Source organism: Thunnus thynnus, chromosome 19, assembly GCF_963924715.1.
Source record: "Thunnus thynnus chromosome 19, fThuThy2.1, whole genome shotgun sequence".
Lineage (NCBI taxonomy): Eukaryota > Metazoa > Chordata > Actinopteri > Scombriformes > Scombridae > Thunnus > Thunnus thynnus.
The window spans coordinates 27,723,559-27,740,019 of NC_089535.1; the positions used below are offsets into that span (position 1 = coordinate 27,723,559).

A 16,461-nucleotide genomic window follows, 5' to 3' on the forward strand; every position below is an offset into this window, starting at 1 on the left:
TTGAGGACATTGGTGTAGATATGGCAAATATGTAATGCAAACATTGCATTCATAACTATTCAAAGAAGTAAGAAGTAGATAGATAGATAGATAGATATAGATATTTTGTGTGTATGTGTGTGTGTGTGTGTGCGTGTGTGTGTAATGTTAATTTGTCCTATCCATAAAAACAGAAAAAAGTGGTTTGTTGTAAACATTTAACAACAGTGTTCATAGTATTCAGGCAGTAATGCTTAACTAAAGCGTGAGTCATGATGATTTAATGCATGGATTAATGCAGGATGTATCATGAATTATTGTTGCTCACCATTGACAAATTATCAACTCACTATGACTTTGTTATTAGTCAACACTTAATAAATGAATGTTAATTCATAGTTACTTCATACATTGATTGACAGTTTTTATACCCACAGTTATTGTGTGTATAAGACTGAAGCTGATCATGTACAATACATCCATCTAGTGTTGCTAGTTTGTAAACGTAACATAAAGACCACTGAGTCATGCAGCAACATGTAGATCTGAGAACCAGCTTGATAAAAGAAAAAAGCAGCTTCATAGATGCTGATCAACTGCATGGCTTTAAAATGCCCTTCACTATATCTGGAATTCAGCTAATTTGGTGGCATATCAGTTAACTTATTGGTCCATTTAAAACTCAGAAAGTCGTAGTGACTTGATTGTTTGTTAATGGTGAGCAACAGAAATTCATATATTCATGCATTAAATCATCATGAGTCATGTATTAGTTCAGCATTTCTTAAAGTCCCCTTCCACTCAAAAATGTTTTTTGCTTATTGTTCCTTCAGTTGGATGTTTGAGCTTCACTGTGCAGAATGATTTATGTGCAGAGTTTGTTTTCACATTAATCTGCTAAAGGTTGAAAGTTTCTCTGAGCTCACTTTAGTGCTCAGTTTAAGGGGCGGGCCTACAAGTATGATTTATGACATCACAGCCAATCCTGGTCCAATATTCAACTTACACAAGTGTGATGTGGAAACTTGAAGCCTGCAGTGCACAAACACTGAGAATAAACTTTACAGTGGAGGAGGAGGCATCTTGTATCCATTAAATTAAATTTTGAAATTCACAATACTTGCATATTTATAGATTCTGGATTTTTCAATGAGGGACAAGAAGGAGGTGATACTTTAAGGATTTTAATGTGGTAATTGGACTTTTTCGAGGAGGAAACATATTAGACACATATTATTATAACAAGCAGAGTTTCTAGTTTTAATGTATCTTACAACATGTCTTTAAGTAGCCTACACACAATAGAACTTTTATTGTCAGTTTACACTGAAATTCATTTAGCGTCATTAAATTTACACACAGATTAAACACACAGTGACACATGTGACACTTTTCGTAGACGTACAAAACACATTAAACAATCATGACTATTATATATATCACATTATATCCTCTGGATTCAGATCTCAGGTACCAGCACACTGATTTTGGTTTAGCAACGGGATAGACAGATGTATAAAAGAAGTCTTCAGCCTGTTGCGTTTAAAGTGAGACTCTTAATCGCCTGTTAGGAGGCAGAAGTTGGGATCCTTATAATAAAGTGTTACCATTTATTCTCATAAGAAATTAAACAAAGAAAGTGTCGGATTTACGTGCAAAAATAATCAAAACATTTGAAAACAATTTGTAGATAGAGAAGGAGGCGTGTCGTTACGTCATTACGCCTGTCAAAGGAGCCGCCCGTATTTGGTTGCAGCTTCCGCATCATGGCGTGCATGTCGCGCGTGTGGCAGCGGGGCTCCGGGCTTGCCGCGCGGCTCCGACAGCAGCACTGTGCGTGCAGTTTGGCGGGTTTTTCAGTAAGACACTACAGCACCAAGACGGCTCCTCACATACCCGGCATGGAGTACCAGGTGAGCTGCGTTACAGTCAGTCCCACCTGTCTTTACACCGGTCGCTAGCGAGCTAGTTAGCCAACAGCGCTAGTTTGACAAGTTTATCACAAAACTCTGGAGTTATTGCACAAAAACATGGCTGACAGCACCACAGGAGACTACAGAAACTTTATCTGGCGTTGTTAGTGGAGGAGTATAATTATAAACTGGTAAATTAGCTGTTTGTCGCTGAGGCTATAAAAGTTAGTGCGGACAGAGCGGCACACTGGCAGCTGTACTGTACCGACTGTTATACTGCCACACTGACGGGCTCAACGCCAGAGTACAGCCAGGTTGCTTAACAACACGTGGTCTAATCATCTTCTTTGATGCCATATTTGAGAGTTTGACCTTTGCTAGTTTCACTTCGTGTTGCTTTTTGTGTCATACGGCTTGTGTGTTATCTTTTAACTAACAGAAATGAAGCTGATATTATCTTGAGAGCCACACTAACAAACATAAAGCTGCCAGGACAGTCACAGGAGACCGATTTATCTTCCCTTGTAACAGTTAATACAAGTGATCAAGTCCATATAAGTGCATCACAATTGCATCAGTCAGTTTGACTCAGCCTATACTCAGTAAAATATGTTATGCAAACCACATTAAAGGGAAAATCCACTGTAAAGCAAATAGTACATTGGGTTATTCTAAGAATTTTGAAGAGAAAGGTCAATTGGCTTTATATGCTTTATTCTGTTGCATACTTCTGTCAAAGTTCAGTATGTCCCAATTTGGTCAAAGTTCAGAACAGAAATGATTCCTGCTTTGTTGCTAGAGCCCTAAAATTGAAGAAGAAATGGTATTACAAGAAAGTTTTCCAGAAACATCACCAGTGGGATGTCCTTGCTGCAGCAGGGTGGGGTCAGAGGGGTGTGTCTGTGATGAAGGTGGATGAGACTATACCTGCTATAAAACGTGATGCAGCAGCACTGTCAGGCAGGAATAGTGACTTGGAGGCCTGACAGAAATGGTAAGCTGAAAGACCTTTTATTTAATGCGGGAGGCTGATGGAGATACTTAATCTAATGGGTTTTATTGAAATGAAAATGTGTTGGGTAAAGTCACCATCATAGCTTCTGTCATAGTGTCTCAGTGCAGCTGTTCTATTAATCACTGTCTATGGAGCAGCTCCAATATTTGTTTTTGGGTGACTCTTAAGTTTGTCTAATTGCTTAAATGACAGGGCTGGTGATATTCTGTGGTTTCTTATTTTTCTCAAATATCACAAAAAGACCAAAACCAACAATGTGTTAGTCTCTCTCAGGCCCTGTTTACACTTGGCATTAACATGCGTCTTGAGTAGCCACTTGTGATCGGATCTCACTTCCCCGCTCTATATGCAAATAAACACGAACATCATTTCCGTTCGCAAAGACCATATAGAAAATAGAGGACGTCAGTTGAGTAGGCGCTCCTTCAATGTGGTCCAGGACGCATTGTGTTTACACTGCTAAACGAATGTGGCCACATGCGGCCCAGACCACCCACGAATGTGGTCTGAGTGATCGAATCTCAGTCTGTCTTCAATGCGTCTTGGGTGCGTTCACACCTGTATTTAGAGCTGTCCACTTGTGATGGGATTACCTGAGACGGATGTTAATACCAGGTGTAAACAGGGTCTCAGTACTACCTAGCCTCCTGTCTGTGGCTCCCAGCCCCAGCTGCATCAGTTCCTACCGAAGACATGAATCTTTGAAAAGTTTCATTACAAAAAAGGCTCAGTAATTCCCAGAAAACAGCTGGTCATTGTAGTTTAAGCAAACATTACTCAAACAGGAGGTAATGGTGCATTTGTTGGGGACTATTTTCAACTGCAGATTAATCCACATTTGGTGCTTGATTGCAGGAGTTCCCAAACTATGTCTTTGCAGGAGTGATGAAGAAGAATGCAGCACAGACTGCTTCATGTTCAATGTCATTACTGGAAAAATAACCTATAATAGCACATGAAGTTAAACGATCATAATTCAGCTGTTTTTGCCAAATCACATTGTCTCCTCTCGGTCTAGTAGCAAATGTTCCGGGGCCTGAGACTAGTCCACGGCTTGCAGGTTGGGAACCTCTGCTAATAGAAAAAATCTAGAATATCACCAACTTATCCTTTAGTGACATACTTGAAACTGAATGTGAAGAGATGAACAAGTTGAAACGTGCTAAATAAAACTGAGCTTGCTGTTATTATAGAAATAACATGACACTGACATAACTTGTCTGAAAATGAAAGTGAAAACTGCTCATCCTGAATTCCCCGAACACAAGTCCAAAACCCAACAATGTTCAGTTTAGTGATAGAAAGCAGCAAATCCTATTAAAGATAAATTATCGATTAATCAACTGATTGTTTTATCACAGTGGATTTTCTCTTTATTTTCCCTTTTCTCTCTATCTTTTGACATTAGCTGACTAAGTCATTCATCTCATCAAGTGATGTATAAGAGCTAGACTTCAATCTGTGAATCAATACAAGTGGCTGTCAGTGATGAGACCCTGACTCTTCTTCTTCATCTGTTGCTCTGCTGACTGAAGAAGTTACCTGCATAGTTCATTCCATGGTTGACTTGTTTGTTACTCTTTGCTTTTTTTGCTGCAGGATGCCATTTGCACTCTGAACACACTACAGACTAATGCCAGCGCTCTGGATCAGGTACGCCAAGAGCGGAGCCACCCTCAGCTGCAGCTCCAGGCCATGAGAGGCTTCCTGGAACGAGCCGGACTCACAGTGAGTCAGTTACAGCAGCTCACGCAGAGCACGTTTGACACACACAGTGATGACATTACAGTGTTTTTGTTGTCTCTTGTGATACTTTGAGCACTCATTACCTTTAGTCTTATCTGACGTGTGTGTGTGTGTGTGTGTGTGTGTGTGTGTGTGTGTGTGTGTGTGTGTGTGTGTGTGTGTGTGTGTGTGTGTGTGTGTGTGTGTGTGTGTGTCAAAGGTGGAAGAACTAGATCATCTCAATATCATTCATGTGACCGGGACAAAGGGCAAGGTGAGCTGACTGCTGTGTTGTATGTAACATTTTAAAGGCTCAGTTAGTAGTTTTTTGAGCATAAGTCACACACAGATGCATTCACATATAGAACTGAAGATGGATATAAGTGGGGATAAAACAGCTTTTTGTGTTTGTTGACATTCAGATTCAGACAGCCTGTTCTTTTTTTTAATATCGAGCTCCAAGCTAACATTATGCAAGCCCTGACAGAAGGTCATGCAAACATGTTTTCAAACGCGCGTCCGTTCATTGAAGGAAGCAGTGAAACTATTGTGACAGCGGTATCAAGGTGTCCTCTTCAAGTGCTTGTGTTCATTTTTCAGGGGTCAACATGTGCGTTCACAGAGCAGATTCTGAGAAGTTATGGCTTCCGCACAGGATTTTACAGGTAAAATAGCAGCATATTAATAATATTTCCACTGTTTGATACAGAGGCATGACATTGCCAGTACACGGGCTTTATGCTTTTTGTTTTGTAGAAACCAGAGACAGCGTTTCCCAATCCTAATGTAAAAAATGTAAGTTAACTACCATTGGCTGAGTTCCAGTTAGCTGTGCTGCTTCTTATATAGCAATAAGAGTGGGGAAACTCGCTTCAATGAATCTGTATCAGCTAATAATCAAACTAAACTTCATATTTCCACACTCTTCCACTTTAAGTGTTGCTTAGTAGGTGATTCTAAAACAGAGTCCCTGGTACTCTGCTTAATTATGCTTAATTATAAGCCAGTACAGTATGTGCTGTTCAGAACAGAGGTGCGAGAGAGAAAGTTGTCTGACAACATTTTTTTTCATGGAACTTTAGCCTTTATGTAATGGTGTGATAATATTGAGGGAGATGAGGAAACAGTGAAAGAGAGGAGGGGGGGGGGGGGGGTTGATGACATGCAACCACTTCAACTCTCTAGTATTGGTCCATTGAACACATAGGCCCTGTTTACACCTGGTATTAACATCCGTCTCAGGTGATCCCATCACAAGTGGACAGCTCTAAATACAGGTGTAAATGCAACCAAGACGCATTGAGGACAGATTGAGATCCAATCACTCAGACCACATTCAGAGTAGGTCTGGGCCGCATGTGGCCACGTTCATTTAACAATGCTCATAGTTAGGGCTGAGCAGCATATTCATATTTTGTCATTAATCATCTCATTGTAATAACACAGTGATTTTGTCAACTTTAAAATAAAGATAATCCTTAGACATAAATCTCCTTCAATTAATTTTTAAATACTCAACAATATCAGCTGAAATTGACAGTTACAGTTCATTCTAATGTCTAACAGATTCTGGAAGGGTCTTCTTGTTTTTATGCTTTAATTTTCCACATCACCCAGCTGTACCCTGCACATCCAGCACAACATATTACCATTTGAATCTGTTGTTTCTATTGCTTCCTTATTCCTAAGTTTTATTTTAACTGTCCTTATGTGTTTCTAGGTATGTTAGTATATTTTTGTACTACTATATGTGTATTTCTATATGGATATGGCTGGAATGACAAATACATTTGAAACTTGAACTTGAACCTGAAACTGTCCTGGAGGCACAGTCACACAGTGAAGTCTAGTGTATGAGTGTATGCCCTCAACAGCACTTCTAATAATTCATTTTGATCAGATTGATTAGTTTGATCATCCAATAAAGATTACAGAGAGTAACTGCAGGTAAAAACAGAAGTATTTGGAGTAGCCTGAACACAACAAGCAGCTGCAGGAGGAAAGATTATTGAAGCATATTTTCTAGGAAATGACTGTGTTTGTGTGTGTGTTTAAATGTCATGTATTATTACATATTCATACAAAAATGATCAAATTTGCCACATCAGATTGAAGATATGACATCTATTACATGGACCTGCAAGTGTAATAACATAAATATATAGGTATAAGTAACAAAGTTAACATGTGCAGTATGTTTTTGATCTCAGCAGACTTGTTGTGATGCTTCTGTCTTGGTTGCAGTTCCCCACATTTGGTACAAGTCAGGGAGAGGATTCGAATCAACGGTCAACCAATTGGGAAAGAGCTCTTCACTAAATACTTCTGGCAGGTTTATGGACGGCTGGATGAAACTAAGGTGGGTCCATGTAGCAAAGCAGAGATGTATATGTTTAAAACACAGCCCGTCCCGTGTTAACTGTACCTGTTGTTGCTAACCATGGCTATTCATTTACTTCACTCGGGGGAAACGGTTCAGTGGATTAACCTTTGTCTAACAGTAATGGCAGGCATACCGAGCTTGATTTCTGTGGCATTTTAGTCACTCGTGCATCCTGAGAACTCCCCTCAGCTGTGTATTATCAGTGTCACAGGTTGTAATTGAGTCGAGTACAAAATGAGACCCCTCATGTCAGGATGAGCGTGACCCTCATGTGACAGCATGCTTGGGTCACATTACTAGCATTCAGCTGTTAGACTTCTTAAATATTTCAGACACTTTGATGGACACTCTTTAAAAACACACTTAAAGTGTAGCGTAGAGAAGTGATGTCACAGAGACAATCAGAGAATCTTGCTGAATCACTGTATTTATTGTAACTGTAACTTAAGACAGTACATTTGAGCAGATAAAATGTAGTTCACTCAGAAGTCAATGGAAGTGTAGTGAAGTGTAAACATACTGGTACACCATGAGCTCACCTACATGTGTGGTCTTCACAGGTAGTGAACATGCTTTTGAATCAGATTGAAGGAGTTTCCCTCAAACATCACACCGCCCACACCTTCTGAGTTAAAACTCAAATAATGTTTACACTAGGGGTGTGCCCAAATACAAATTCATTATTCGGCAAAGCACAAATAGTGGGTTTTATATGAATATTTGTTTCATACAAATATTTTTTAAATTATTTGTTGGGGGTGTTCCCCAGAGATAAAGCTGAGCTACTGATGACATGAAAAATGCTCCCAAGGGACTCTCCATAACCTGTTGTTTCCCTTCTCCTTTCCACAAAGTTAGGTTGTAAAATAAGGCAATGAATGAAAAGTGCAAAGCAATAATTGCCTTTGAAGTGCCTCCCCATACTTTGCACGGTGTGCTGTCTCTGGGGTATGGGTTTATAAATAGGTAGAGGTCTGTCTGCAAGGAGGTGATGAGTAAAGTTTTAGCTCAGTAATCGGCGCAGTCGTCTTCAAGACCTCCTTCGTACGGTAGTTTATTCATGAACACTTATTGTAACATTTTAATTTTCTAAAATTAAAAGTGTAATAAAAACAAAAACAGGATTTTTAAGCCTCTTTCCACTTTCATTCGAATACAAATACAAATAATTTTGCTGCCTCAACAAATACAGATACAAATACAAATACTGGGATCTCTGCACATCCCTAGTTTATACCAAATAGAAATAAGAAAAAAGGAAAAACAATAGTGCCAAATTTCATGAAAACTATCTGTTTCTGTTTGGCACTGCAAGTACATTTTCTGACATATGTAAAGTTCAAAATGTCCCGTTAACTTGGTTGTCAGATATCTGGAACACTTCAACTCTCACTGTCCATTCACATATAGATATTTTCTGTATTGAAAAGCTTTAGACATACAGACCAAAAATCTAAATAATTTCAAATCCAGCACACTAGATGAAAGTTCTGAGATCATGATTTTTGAAAACACAGGAAAAACATAATTGAAGCTTTTGTATTTACTGGTGTGTGTTATTTGATAGAAATTTTGATGCAGAGTGATGCAGTCATTTTCTTCCTTCTCTTTGACCTCTACAGGAAGCCCATGGAGGGACAATGCCAGCTTACTTCCGTTTCCTCACCATCTTGGCCTTCCATGTCTTTCTTCAGGAGAAGGTTCGCTATGGACATCATACATGACAGCTGCTAGATAGGTGGCATAAGCTCTAGATTCACTATTTGGCAATAAAACAGTCATACAGCCCAACATACACTGCAAAGTTCCAGTCTGGCCTGTAGTTGTTGAGATGTCTTGCTCTGGATCAGCATGTAGGATCGATCGACCAACGAGGCTCACTACATTTTAACATTTTATTTCTTTACTTACTTTCTTGCCTTCAATCTAAACAACTTCTTTTTTCCAGGTGGATTTAGCTGTGATTGAAGTTGGAATTGGTGGAGCATACGACTGTACTAACATTATACGGTAAGATTCTCCTTTTAAAGGTCGACTCTAATGCAAAGCTGCTGTCAGTTGTAATTGACTCACTCAGTCTGGAAATAATCAACTAGAATTTGATGTTCTGTACACTCTCGATCACAAATTTTGTTCATTTATTTTCCCTTAAATGGCCTAAGTTTCAGAACTGACTTCTGTCTGTAAACGAGGAGCATTAATATGTTGCAAAGTAGAGAATGAAGTTTAGTTTAGTTCTGATGTCTGAAGACCATTACTCACTCTTAGGACAGAATGATTTATGTTTTCCTAAGTGGATATCGAGTGTTGATGATTAAATGTGAGGCCGTCTACAATTGTTCATAAGTATCTACAGAAACAGCATGATGATCCTGGGTCAGTTTTCTCATTCTGCTGCACAAACTGTCAGATCAGATCATCCAGTGAACACTCTGCTCTCCAACATACCGTTTCCTTGTTGAACTCTGGCCACAGTCCAAAGCTCCTCTGACCACTGGACTGGGTGCAGTGATGCGTATCAAATGTTCTTGTCTTTTGGCAAGCACCACTTTGCATTCAGTAACTGCACTTTATTGTTTTATCTGTGAATGTCAGTAGATCTTCACAACAGAAACTAGTGTGAACTCAGGAGGGAAATTATCTTCCTACCCTAATGTGACTGATGTACTGTCATCACAATGTTTCTAATACATAATGTTATTACAGCTTTATCCATGTTGTAATATAACTTTATCGATGTTCTTGTGTCAACAGGAGGCCATGGGTGTGTGGCATCTCCTCTCTTGGTATAGACCACACTCAGATTCTTGGAGACACCATTGAAAAGATCGCCTGGCAAAAAGGAGGCATCTTTAAGGTGTGTCACTATAGAGAAATATGTCGAGTCATTGTGATCTAAACTGAACTACATGTCCACTTACTATCTTTCTGTAGAGCTTTCGGTTTGTCAATGGATGGCGTGTGCTTGGTTGTCATGGAGATGGAGATTGGGGGGTTTTGAGTTAATTTTGATTTAGCCAGGATTTTGAGTAAAGCCGAACCGCATCTCCATGACAACTGAGCAAACTCCATCTGCTGATAAAAGCCATTAGATGTGGTTGAAAGCTCCAGGAAAAACAAGTAAGTGGACCTTGAGTTAAGTTTGTTTTTTTTGTTTAGTCAAACCATTTCCAAAGTCAAGACTGACCTTTGACTGTCAGTTGCAAGTGATGCTGTATACCTGAATTCAGACTTGGTGGACATTGATGTTCTTTTAAGTTAAAACCGCTTATTGTTACATTGTTGGTACATTTCTACTTCTAAACTGTTCTGTCATCTCATTGGCTGTTTATGGTGTGCGTATGATTTCAGACAGGGGTTCCTGCCTTCACAGTCAAACAGCCAGAAGATGCAATGGCTGTGCTGAAGGACCGGGCCAAAGAGAGGAGAGTAAGTTTAGTAACCATTCAGACTAACTGATGTAATCTTCTCAGACAGGGATTGCTCAGTGAAATGTACCTGTGTCAATACTTGTCTCTTCAAATGTCTCCTTCAGCTGCTCACTTTTCTTCATTACAATCTAACTTGTTGTTGTAGTGTCCTCTGTGGGTGTGTCCAGAGCTGGAGAGCTACCAGGCAGACTGTGGACCTTTACATCTGGGCCTGGCAGGGCAGCACCAGCGCTCCAATGCCTCCCTGGCCCTCCAGCTGAGTCACAGTTGGCTGCAGAGAAGATGTTTACCAGGTGGGACGGGGGTGGTTAACTAACATTTGGACTGAATGTCAGTGACAAGAAGAATATAATAAATGTATTTAAGACATTTTGGACATAAATTTTGTATGCAATGCTGTGCTAATTTTGGGCAAAACACAGCCTGAAAGCTTTTCTCAACATGCACCTTGTGCAAATTTGACTGCAATTTAACATATCTGAATAAAGGTGTTACTTAGTAGTAGAGACAGTGCTAAATGCTAAAATTCACCATCTAGTCACTAGTAACTGTGTCTGTTTGCTGTTTGGTGCTGAGCAGGTAGTGTACAGTGGCTTTTTAGAGCTTTTTCTCTGAGAACAGCTGCCTGCTGTGGCCGAAAAAGACGCTATGAAAGCACTGAGAGTGAACCACAAGAATAAAGTTGCATCCAGACAGCTAAATAATTAAGTGAAACTCCCTCTAAAGCTCTGTAAAGCTGAGGGGAGCTGCAGAGTCAGGTGATAAGTCACACACATTTGATACAATATTGTTATAAAAATATTGATTATAGCCACTTTAAGAGCATAAATGTATCCCATATCATCTCTTAATATGGGATACATGCTCATGCTCAGAGAAAATAAATACAGTTTAATTAACCACAAAACACTGTGAGTGTGCACATTTCTAAGTTGTTGATTAGATTCTTCTCATGCCAGATCAATGCAGGACAATAAGGGAAAAACACCACCTTATACAAACACAGTTATACCAGGTGCAAAATATCACACGTGCACACACTCTCTATTCTTTCTGTAAATGTCGTCATATCTGAAAAAAGCCGCAGTGTACACCTACCTGTATGTCTGAATGAGAAAAAGCCTTCATTTTACCAGATACAGTAATGTAATTTATTCCATGAAAAGGCCTGAAAGCTGTCCCTGTTCTCACCACAGCCTGTCCTCTCTCAACAGATGAAAGCTTTCCTTCCACCAGTGTTGAGAGCACAGGTGTACTTCCAGCAACATCCTTCAAGCCCAGCCCCATCATGGTGAAAGGTCAGTCCTGAAGACGAAACACAGTAAAGTGCTTCAAATGTTAGAGAACCATGATACTGCTGGTAGTTGTGATACTTATGAAGTAGATTTTGTGAAGTTACCAGGCTTAATGTGACATCACAGAGTGTGGTTTTCTGTTTTTCTGCTGTGGTGTCAGGGCTGGCAGACACAGAGTGGCCTGGTAGGAATCAGACTCTGAAACACGGACCTGTCACCTACTTCCTGGATGGAGCTCACACCATGCGCAGTATGCAGGCCTGTGTACACTGGTTCAAAGAGACTGCTGCCCAGCATGAAAGGAAAGCAAGGTGAACATCACTCACTAATGACATGACACTCAACCATAAAGCAACTTAATGTGACATTGTATATACGTTGAGTAGTTTTACCATGTCTGTGTCATATCTATTTACTCTATTTTAATAATGAGTTTTTTATATACTTTTATATACTGTAAGTAGCCTAGTAGTTCAACAGATGTATATTAGCACATTTCTCGAGAACCGCTCATCCAAACAACTTCACACTCATCACCGCACTTCCCTGGGTCTTCAGCAATACACCTACCATGTGTGAAGTCGATTGGATGAACGATTGTTGAGATACACAACACACATACATACAGAGATTCCTTTCTTTATAGTTAGATGGCACCTCTCGCCCAACAAGACCACATGTTTTAAATGTTAGCTCAGCACAACATGTAACATGTTTTTTACGTGAGGCTGTACCCCTGCTGCCCCATCATCCACATTGGTTGGCCATTTGGTTGTTTGTGATAAAGCACCTCCATGAGGCTTGATAACTGCTGCTCTGTGCTTTCTCCAACATTTCAGACGTCTGCTCACAGAACGATAATAGTATAAAACCTTGTTTGTGTTGCAGTGGACCTGTGGCCAGAGTCTTGCTGTTCAATGCCACTGGAGAGAGAGACTCAGCAGCCATGCTTAAACTACTGGTGGTGAGTATAATGTAACTACCTTCTGCCAGTGGCTTCACAGCTATTAAGCAGGGTACTTACATTTGTTGCTGAAAGGACCAGTGTGTAGGATTTAGTGGCATCTAGTGGTGAGGTTGCAGATTGCAACCAAATGAATACACCGCCCTCACCCTCCCCTTTCAAGCATGTAGGAGAACCTATGGTGGCTGTGAAACTCCCGAAAAACGCAAAAGGCCTTCTCTAGAGCCAGTGTTTGCTTTGTCCGTTCTGGGCTACTGTAGAAACATGGCCATGCAACATGGTGGGCTCCGTGGAAGAGGAACTGCTACCTATGTAGATATAAAAGGCTCATTCTAAGGTAACAAAATGCAATGATTCTTACTGTCAGGTGATTATACACTAATGAAAACATACTTATGAATATCATATTCCCTTTCTGCTAGATGCCACTAAATTCTACATACTGGACCTTTACAACAAGTGACCAGTATGTAAAACTTTGCAGATTCAGCACTAAAAATGAATGAATGAATAAGCAAAAATATGGTGGGCTGTTTTCAAGCATAGATGAGCTGGGCAGTTGCCCAGGGTGCCAAAGATGTATATCCCAAGATTAGACTCAAGTTAAGACTCACAACAAGGACACAAGTGTGCATATTAAGGCACTCAATGACAGACTAGGCTACAGTATGCGTTGAATGATAACATGACACAGACCTGCATTGGAGTTAAGTTGAAATAAACTAAAATATCATTGATACTTGACCATGAAAAGATCAGTGGCGCAGGTGCAGAAGCATGTGATCTGATGGCCACTCCTACAGTTAGCCCTAAATGGATGAAGACAGCTCTCAGTTTTACCTAGTGTGGGCATTAATGCTGGACTGACTCTTGTGTTGCTTGTTAAGTAATATGGTGCTTTTCTACTTTGTGTTATGTTCCTTTTCAGCCGTGTCATTTTGACTTTGCTGTGTTCTGCCCAAACATCACTGAAGCCATCGCTTCTTGTAATGCAGGTGAGATCATCGGGCCTGTTGCCTACTGAAAATGATAATGGACCATGCCAGTTGTTTTGCACATTTTCTCCTATGAACTACAAATCAAATGCTTTTTCCATAACTGCTAATTTTCCGAGGCATACTATAGTATTTATTTATTTCCTACCTCTAGACAGACAGTGGTTCAAGTTTATTTAAAGGAATTTTGAGAAATGTGTGCATTTGCATTCCTTTCAAGAGGATGGATGTCACCCTCATGTCTGTGGGTCAAGTACTGGAGTCAGGGCATGGTTAGCTTAGCATAACGACTGGAAACAGGAGGAACAGCTAGCTAGCCTGGCTCTATCTAAAGATCCAAACACTTTGTATCTTGGTTGTTGGATGCAAACATAAGTATAAAGCGCTATTGATGTTGATCTTGATACTGTATCTTGTATTTGTTTTACAAAAAAAAAAATTTAATCAGTGAACTTTGTTACAGACCAGCAGAACTTCAACGTCTCAGTTGAGAATATGTTGACTCGCTGCTTGGACAACGAGAGGAGCTGGCGTCTCCACAACAGCACGGGGGACAACGAAGGCACACAGCTGCTGATCGAGGACAGTCTACCTTTGGTCCCTGAAAAGAAAGCAGACACCTTGGTCTTCCCCTGCATCCTTAGCGCCCTCCAGTGGATCACCCAGGGCAGGGATTCAGTGCTGGCAGACCCAGCCGAGAGAGTCCTAGCAGTGAAACCCAGCATCATGGCCAAAGCTGCTCCCCTCTGCGACGTAGCCGAGATCCACGTCCTCATCACCGGAAGCCTGCACCTGGTGGGAGGAGTACTCAAACACCTCGACCCAGCTTCCTCCAAGTAAATGGAGTGTGAATTTGTGAATTCAAAATGTTTCTAGGCAGGTGTTCTGCTTACAAACACGTTTTCCTTTGTGGGAGAATTCTAATTTCTGCCAGTATAGATGAGGTTTTTGTGCTACTAGCTTTTCAGGCAGTGGTAGTAGTTGTTTACCAGAGAGGGATTAGCTGCACCCAGTACTGTCAGCTTCTCTACTGTGGCTGATGCTAGGAGCCAGCTAGTTTGGACCAAGGCAGCGGCAGGCCTCACATCGGCCCCAGCTTCACCCAGAGCCTTATGGACGACCGCACAAATGTGCCGAGCTCATGCCTTTAGTCTTACTTGAAGCCAAATGTGTTTACATGAACTGCAGTGGTGTACATTCATGTACCATAATGTGAGCTGAACTAGCTAAACTGGTATTATGTGCGCTTCAGTAATCACTGATGCCGCCTGACAGTTATTATATACTTTCTTATTTCTACAAAAAGCTGTTGGCACCAAAAGTGCTACATGAACTACATGGACTTCTGACTTTATTTTGGTTTTTACTTGTGCATTTGGAACACTTGAATATTACCTTTCACAGTCTTTTTTAAAATGAAAGCCTCTTTCTATGCTTTCTTCTTTTATTTCGTCCATATTCAACAATGTGCTTCACACACATGGCCCACTTATCTCTTTGTGTAAATATTCTAACACTAGTGTTAGCAACAGATAAATTCATGGAACTGTCTGAACTGTCTGTGTAATTTGAATTGTAATTATAGTAATATTTAAATGGTCCTTAATTTAAACTGGCACTATCTGGCTGTAAATCATACAGTTTGTATTTATGTCTGTATATTGGTGAAAGAAAAGGTATAAAATATACTGCTGGGTCTTATCTGTTTGGAGAGACATCATGGAAACAGGTCATCAGCTCCACAGGTGGCTCAGACTCACCCTGTAGCCTCAAATGACTTTTAGATTTAATATCACTATAAAAAAAAGTACGCTCTTTTTTTCAATGTTCATGTGGACCCATAATGACACAAAATGCACCTAATTTGTACCTGTCACTTGTAAGTAGCAAAGATGAAATCTGCTCACATCTTAAATATGAGTCAATTAAAAATATAAAGATATGGGAATTGTGTCGAGCATTTGTAATATTTCTTTGTCTCTTTTGTAAAACTAAAATGTAAATGGATGTGTTTTATGAATATAGACAATCCTTGTCTATTAATTGTGATCAACCTATCAATTTTTGGAGAATATGTCCCCAGTAGGGCATCATCATCCTCATCAGTGGTGGAGGGAGTCAAATAGGCAGCACAAGCATGCACTAACACAGATCCTCATGAGTGGACACTGAAGATCACAATACTTGCATCTGTATGGGAATTTCTAGTAATGTGTGAGTTACTAAACAGCACAGAGACACTGTTATGTTTGTTGACCTGAACTTGGGCAGGATTTGGAATAAAAATCCACCCAGGACTGACTCAGACCAGCCCACTGAAACCCACTTGAAGATCAGACCACCCATACAGCCTGTGTCACTTTGTTAGAATTATGTAGTTAAAAAGAGATTTGATTTCTTAGGTTAAGTCATTATTTGTGGATTAATTCATGAATTAGAACGCCTGTATAGTGTTATACAATGATAAATATATTGATATAAAGTATAATGTTATAATTGATATTTACAGTGTCAGATCAGATTCTGTGGTGGATTAATAACACCTTTCCATATAAAACAGACCGCTACAGCTTAACTACACAAATCACATTCTCATAAATGACCATATAACTGAGTCAAGACAAACAATTAACATTACATACATAACATGAACATTAATAGGAAAGGTAGCTGGTATTTATCACAGGTGTACTTGCATTGTAACCGGTATTTCAATTTTTCACATTCTAACTATTAAACATCATGGATATATAACGAGGGA

General features: G+C 39.9%; 1 protein-coding gene across 1 annotated transcript; it reads left to right on the forward strand.

The window, feature by feature from the left end:
• Positions 1 to 1,719: 1,719 nt before the first annotated feature.
• LOC137170485 (folylpolyglutamate synthase, mitochondrial-like) lies at positions 1,720 to 15,642 on the forward strand. Its single transcript, XM_067573908.1, has 15 exons — positions 1,720 to 1,892; positions 4,507 to 4,635; positions 4,853 to 4,906; positions 5,233 to 5,297; positions 6,877 to 6,991; positions 8,638 to 8,715; positions 8,964 to 9,025; positions 9,770 to 9,872; positions 10,367 to 10,444; positions 10,592 to 10,739; positions 11,661 to 11,744; positions 11,902 to 12,052; positions 12,630 to 12,705; positions 13,634 to 13,700; positions 14,164 to 15,642. Exons 1-15 carry the CDS (start codon positions 1,746 to 1,748, stop codon positions 14,538 to 14,540), a joined length of 1,734 nt encoding a protein of 577 aa, XP_067430009.1. The 5' UTR covers positions 1,720 to 1,745; the 3' UTR covers positions 14,541 to 15,642.
• Positions 15,643 to 16,461: the final 819 nt, after the last annotated feature.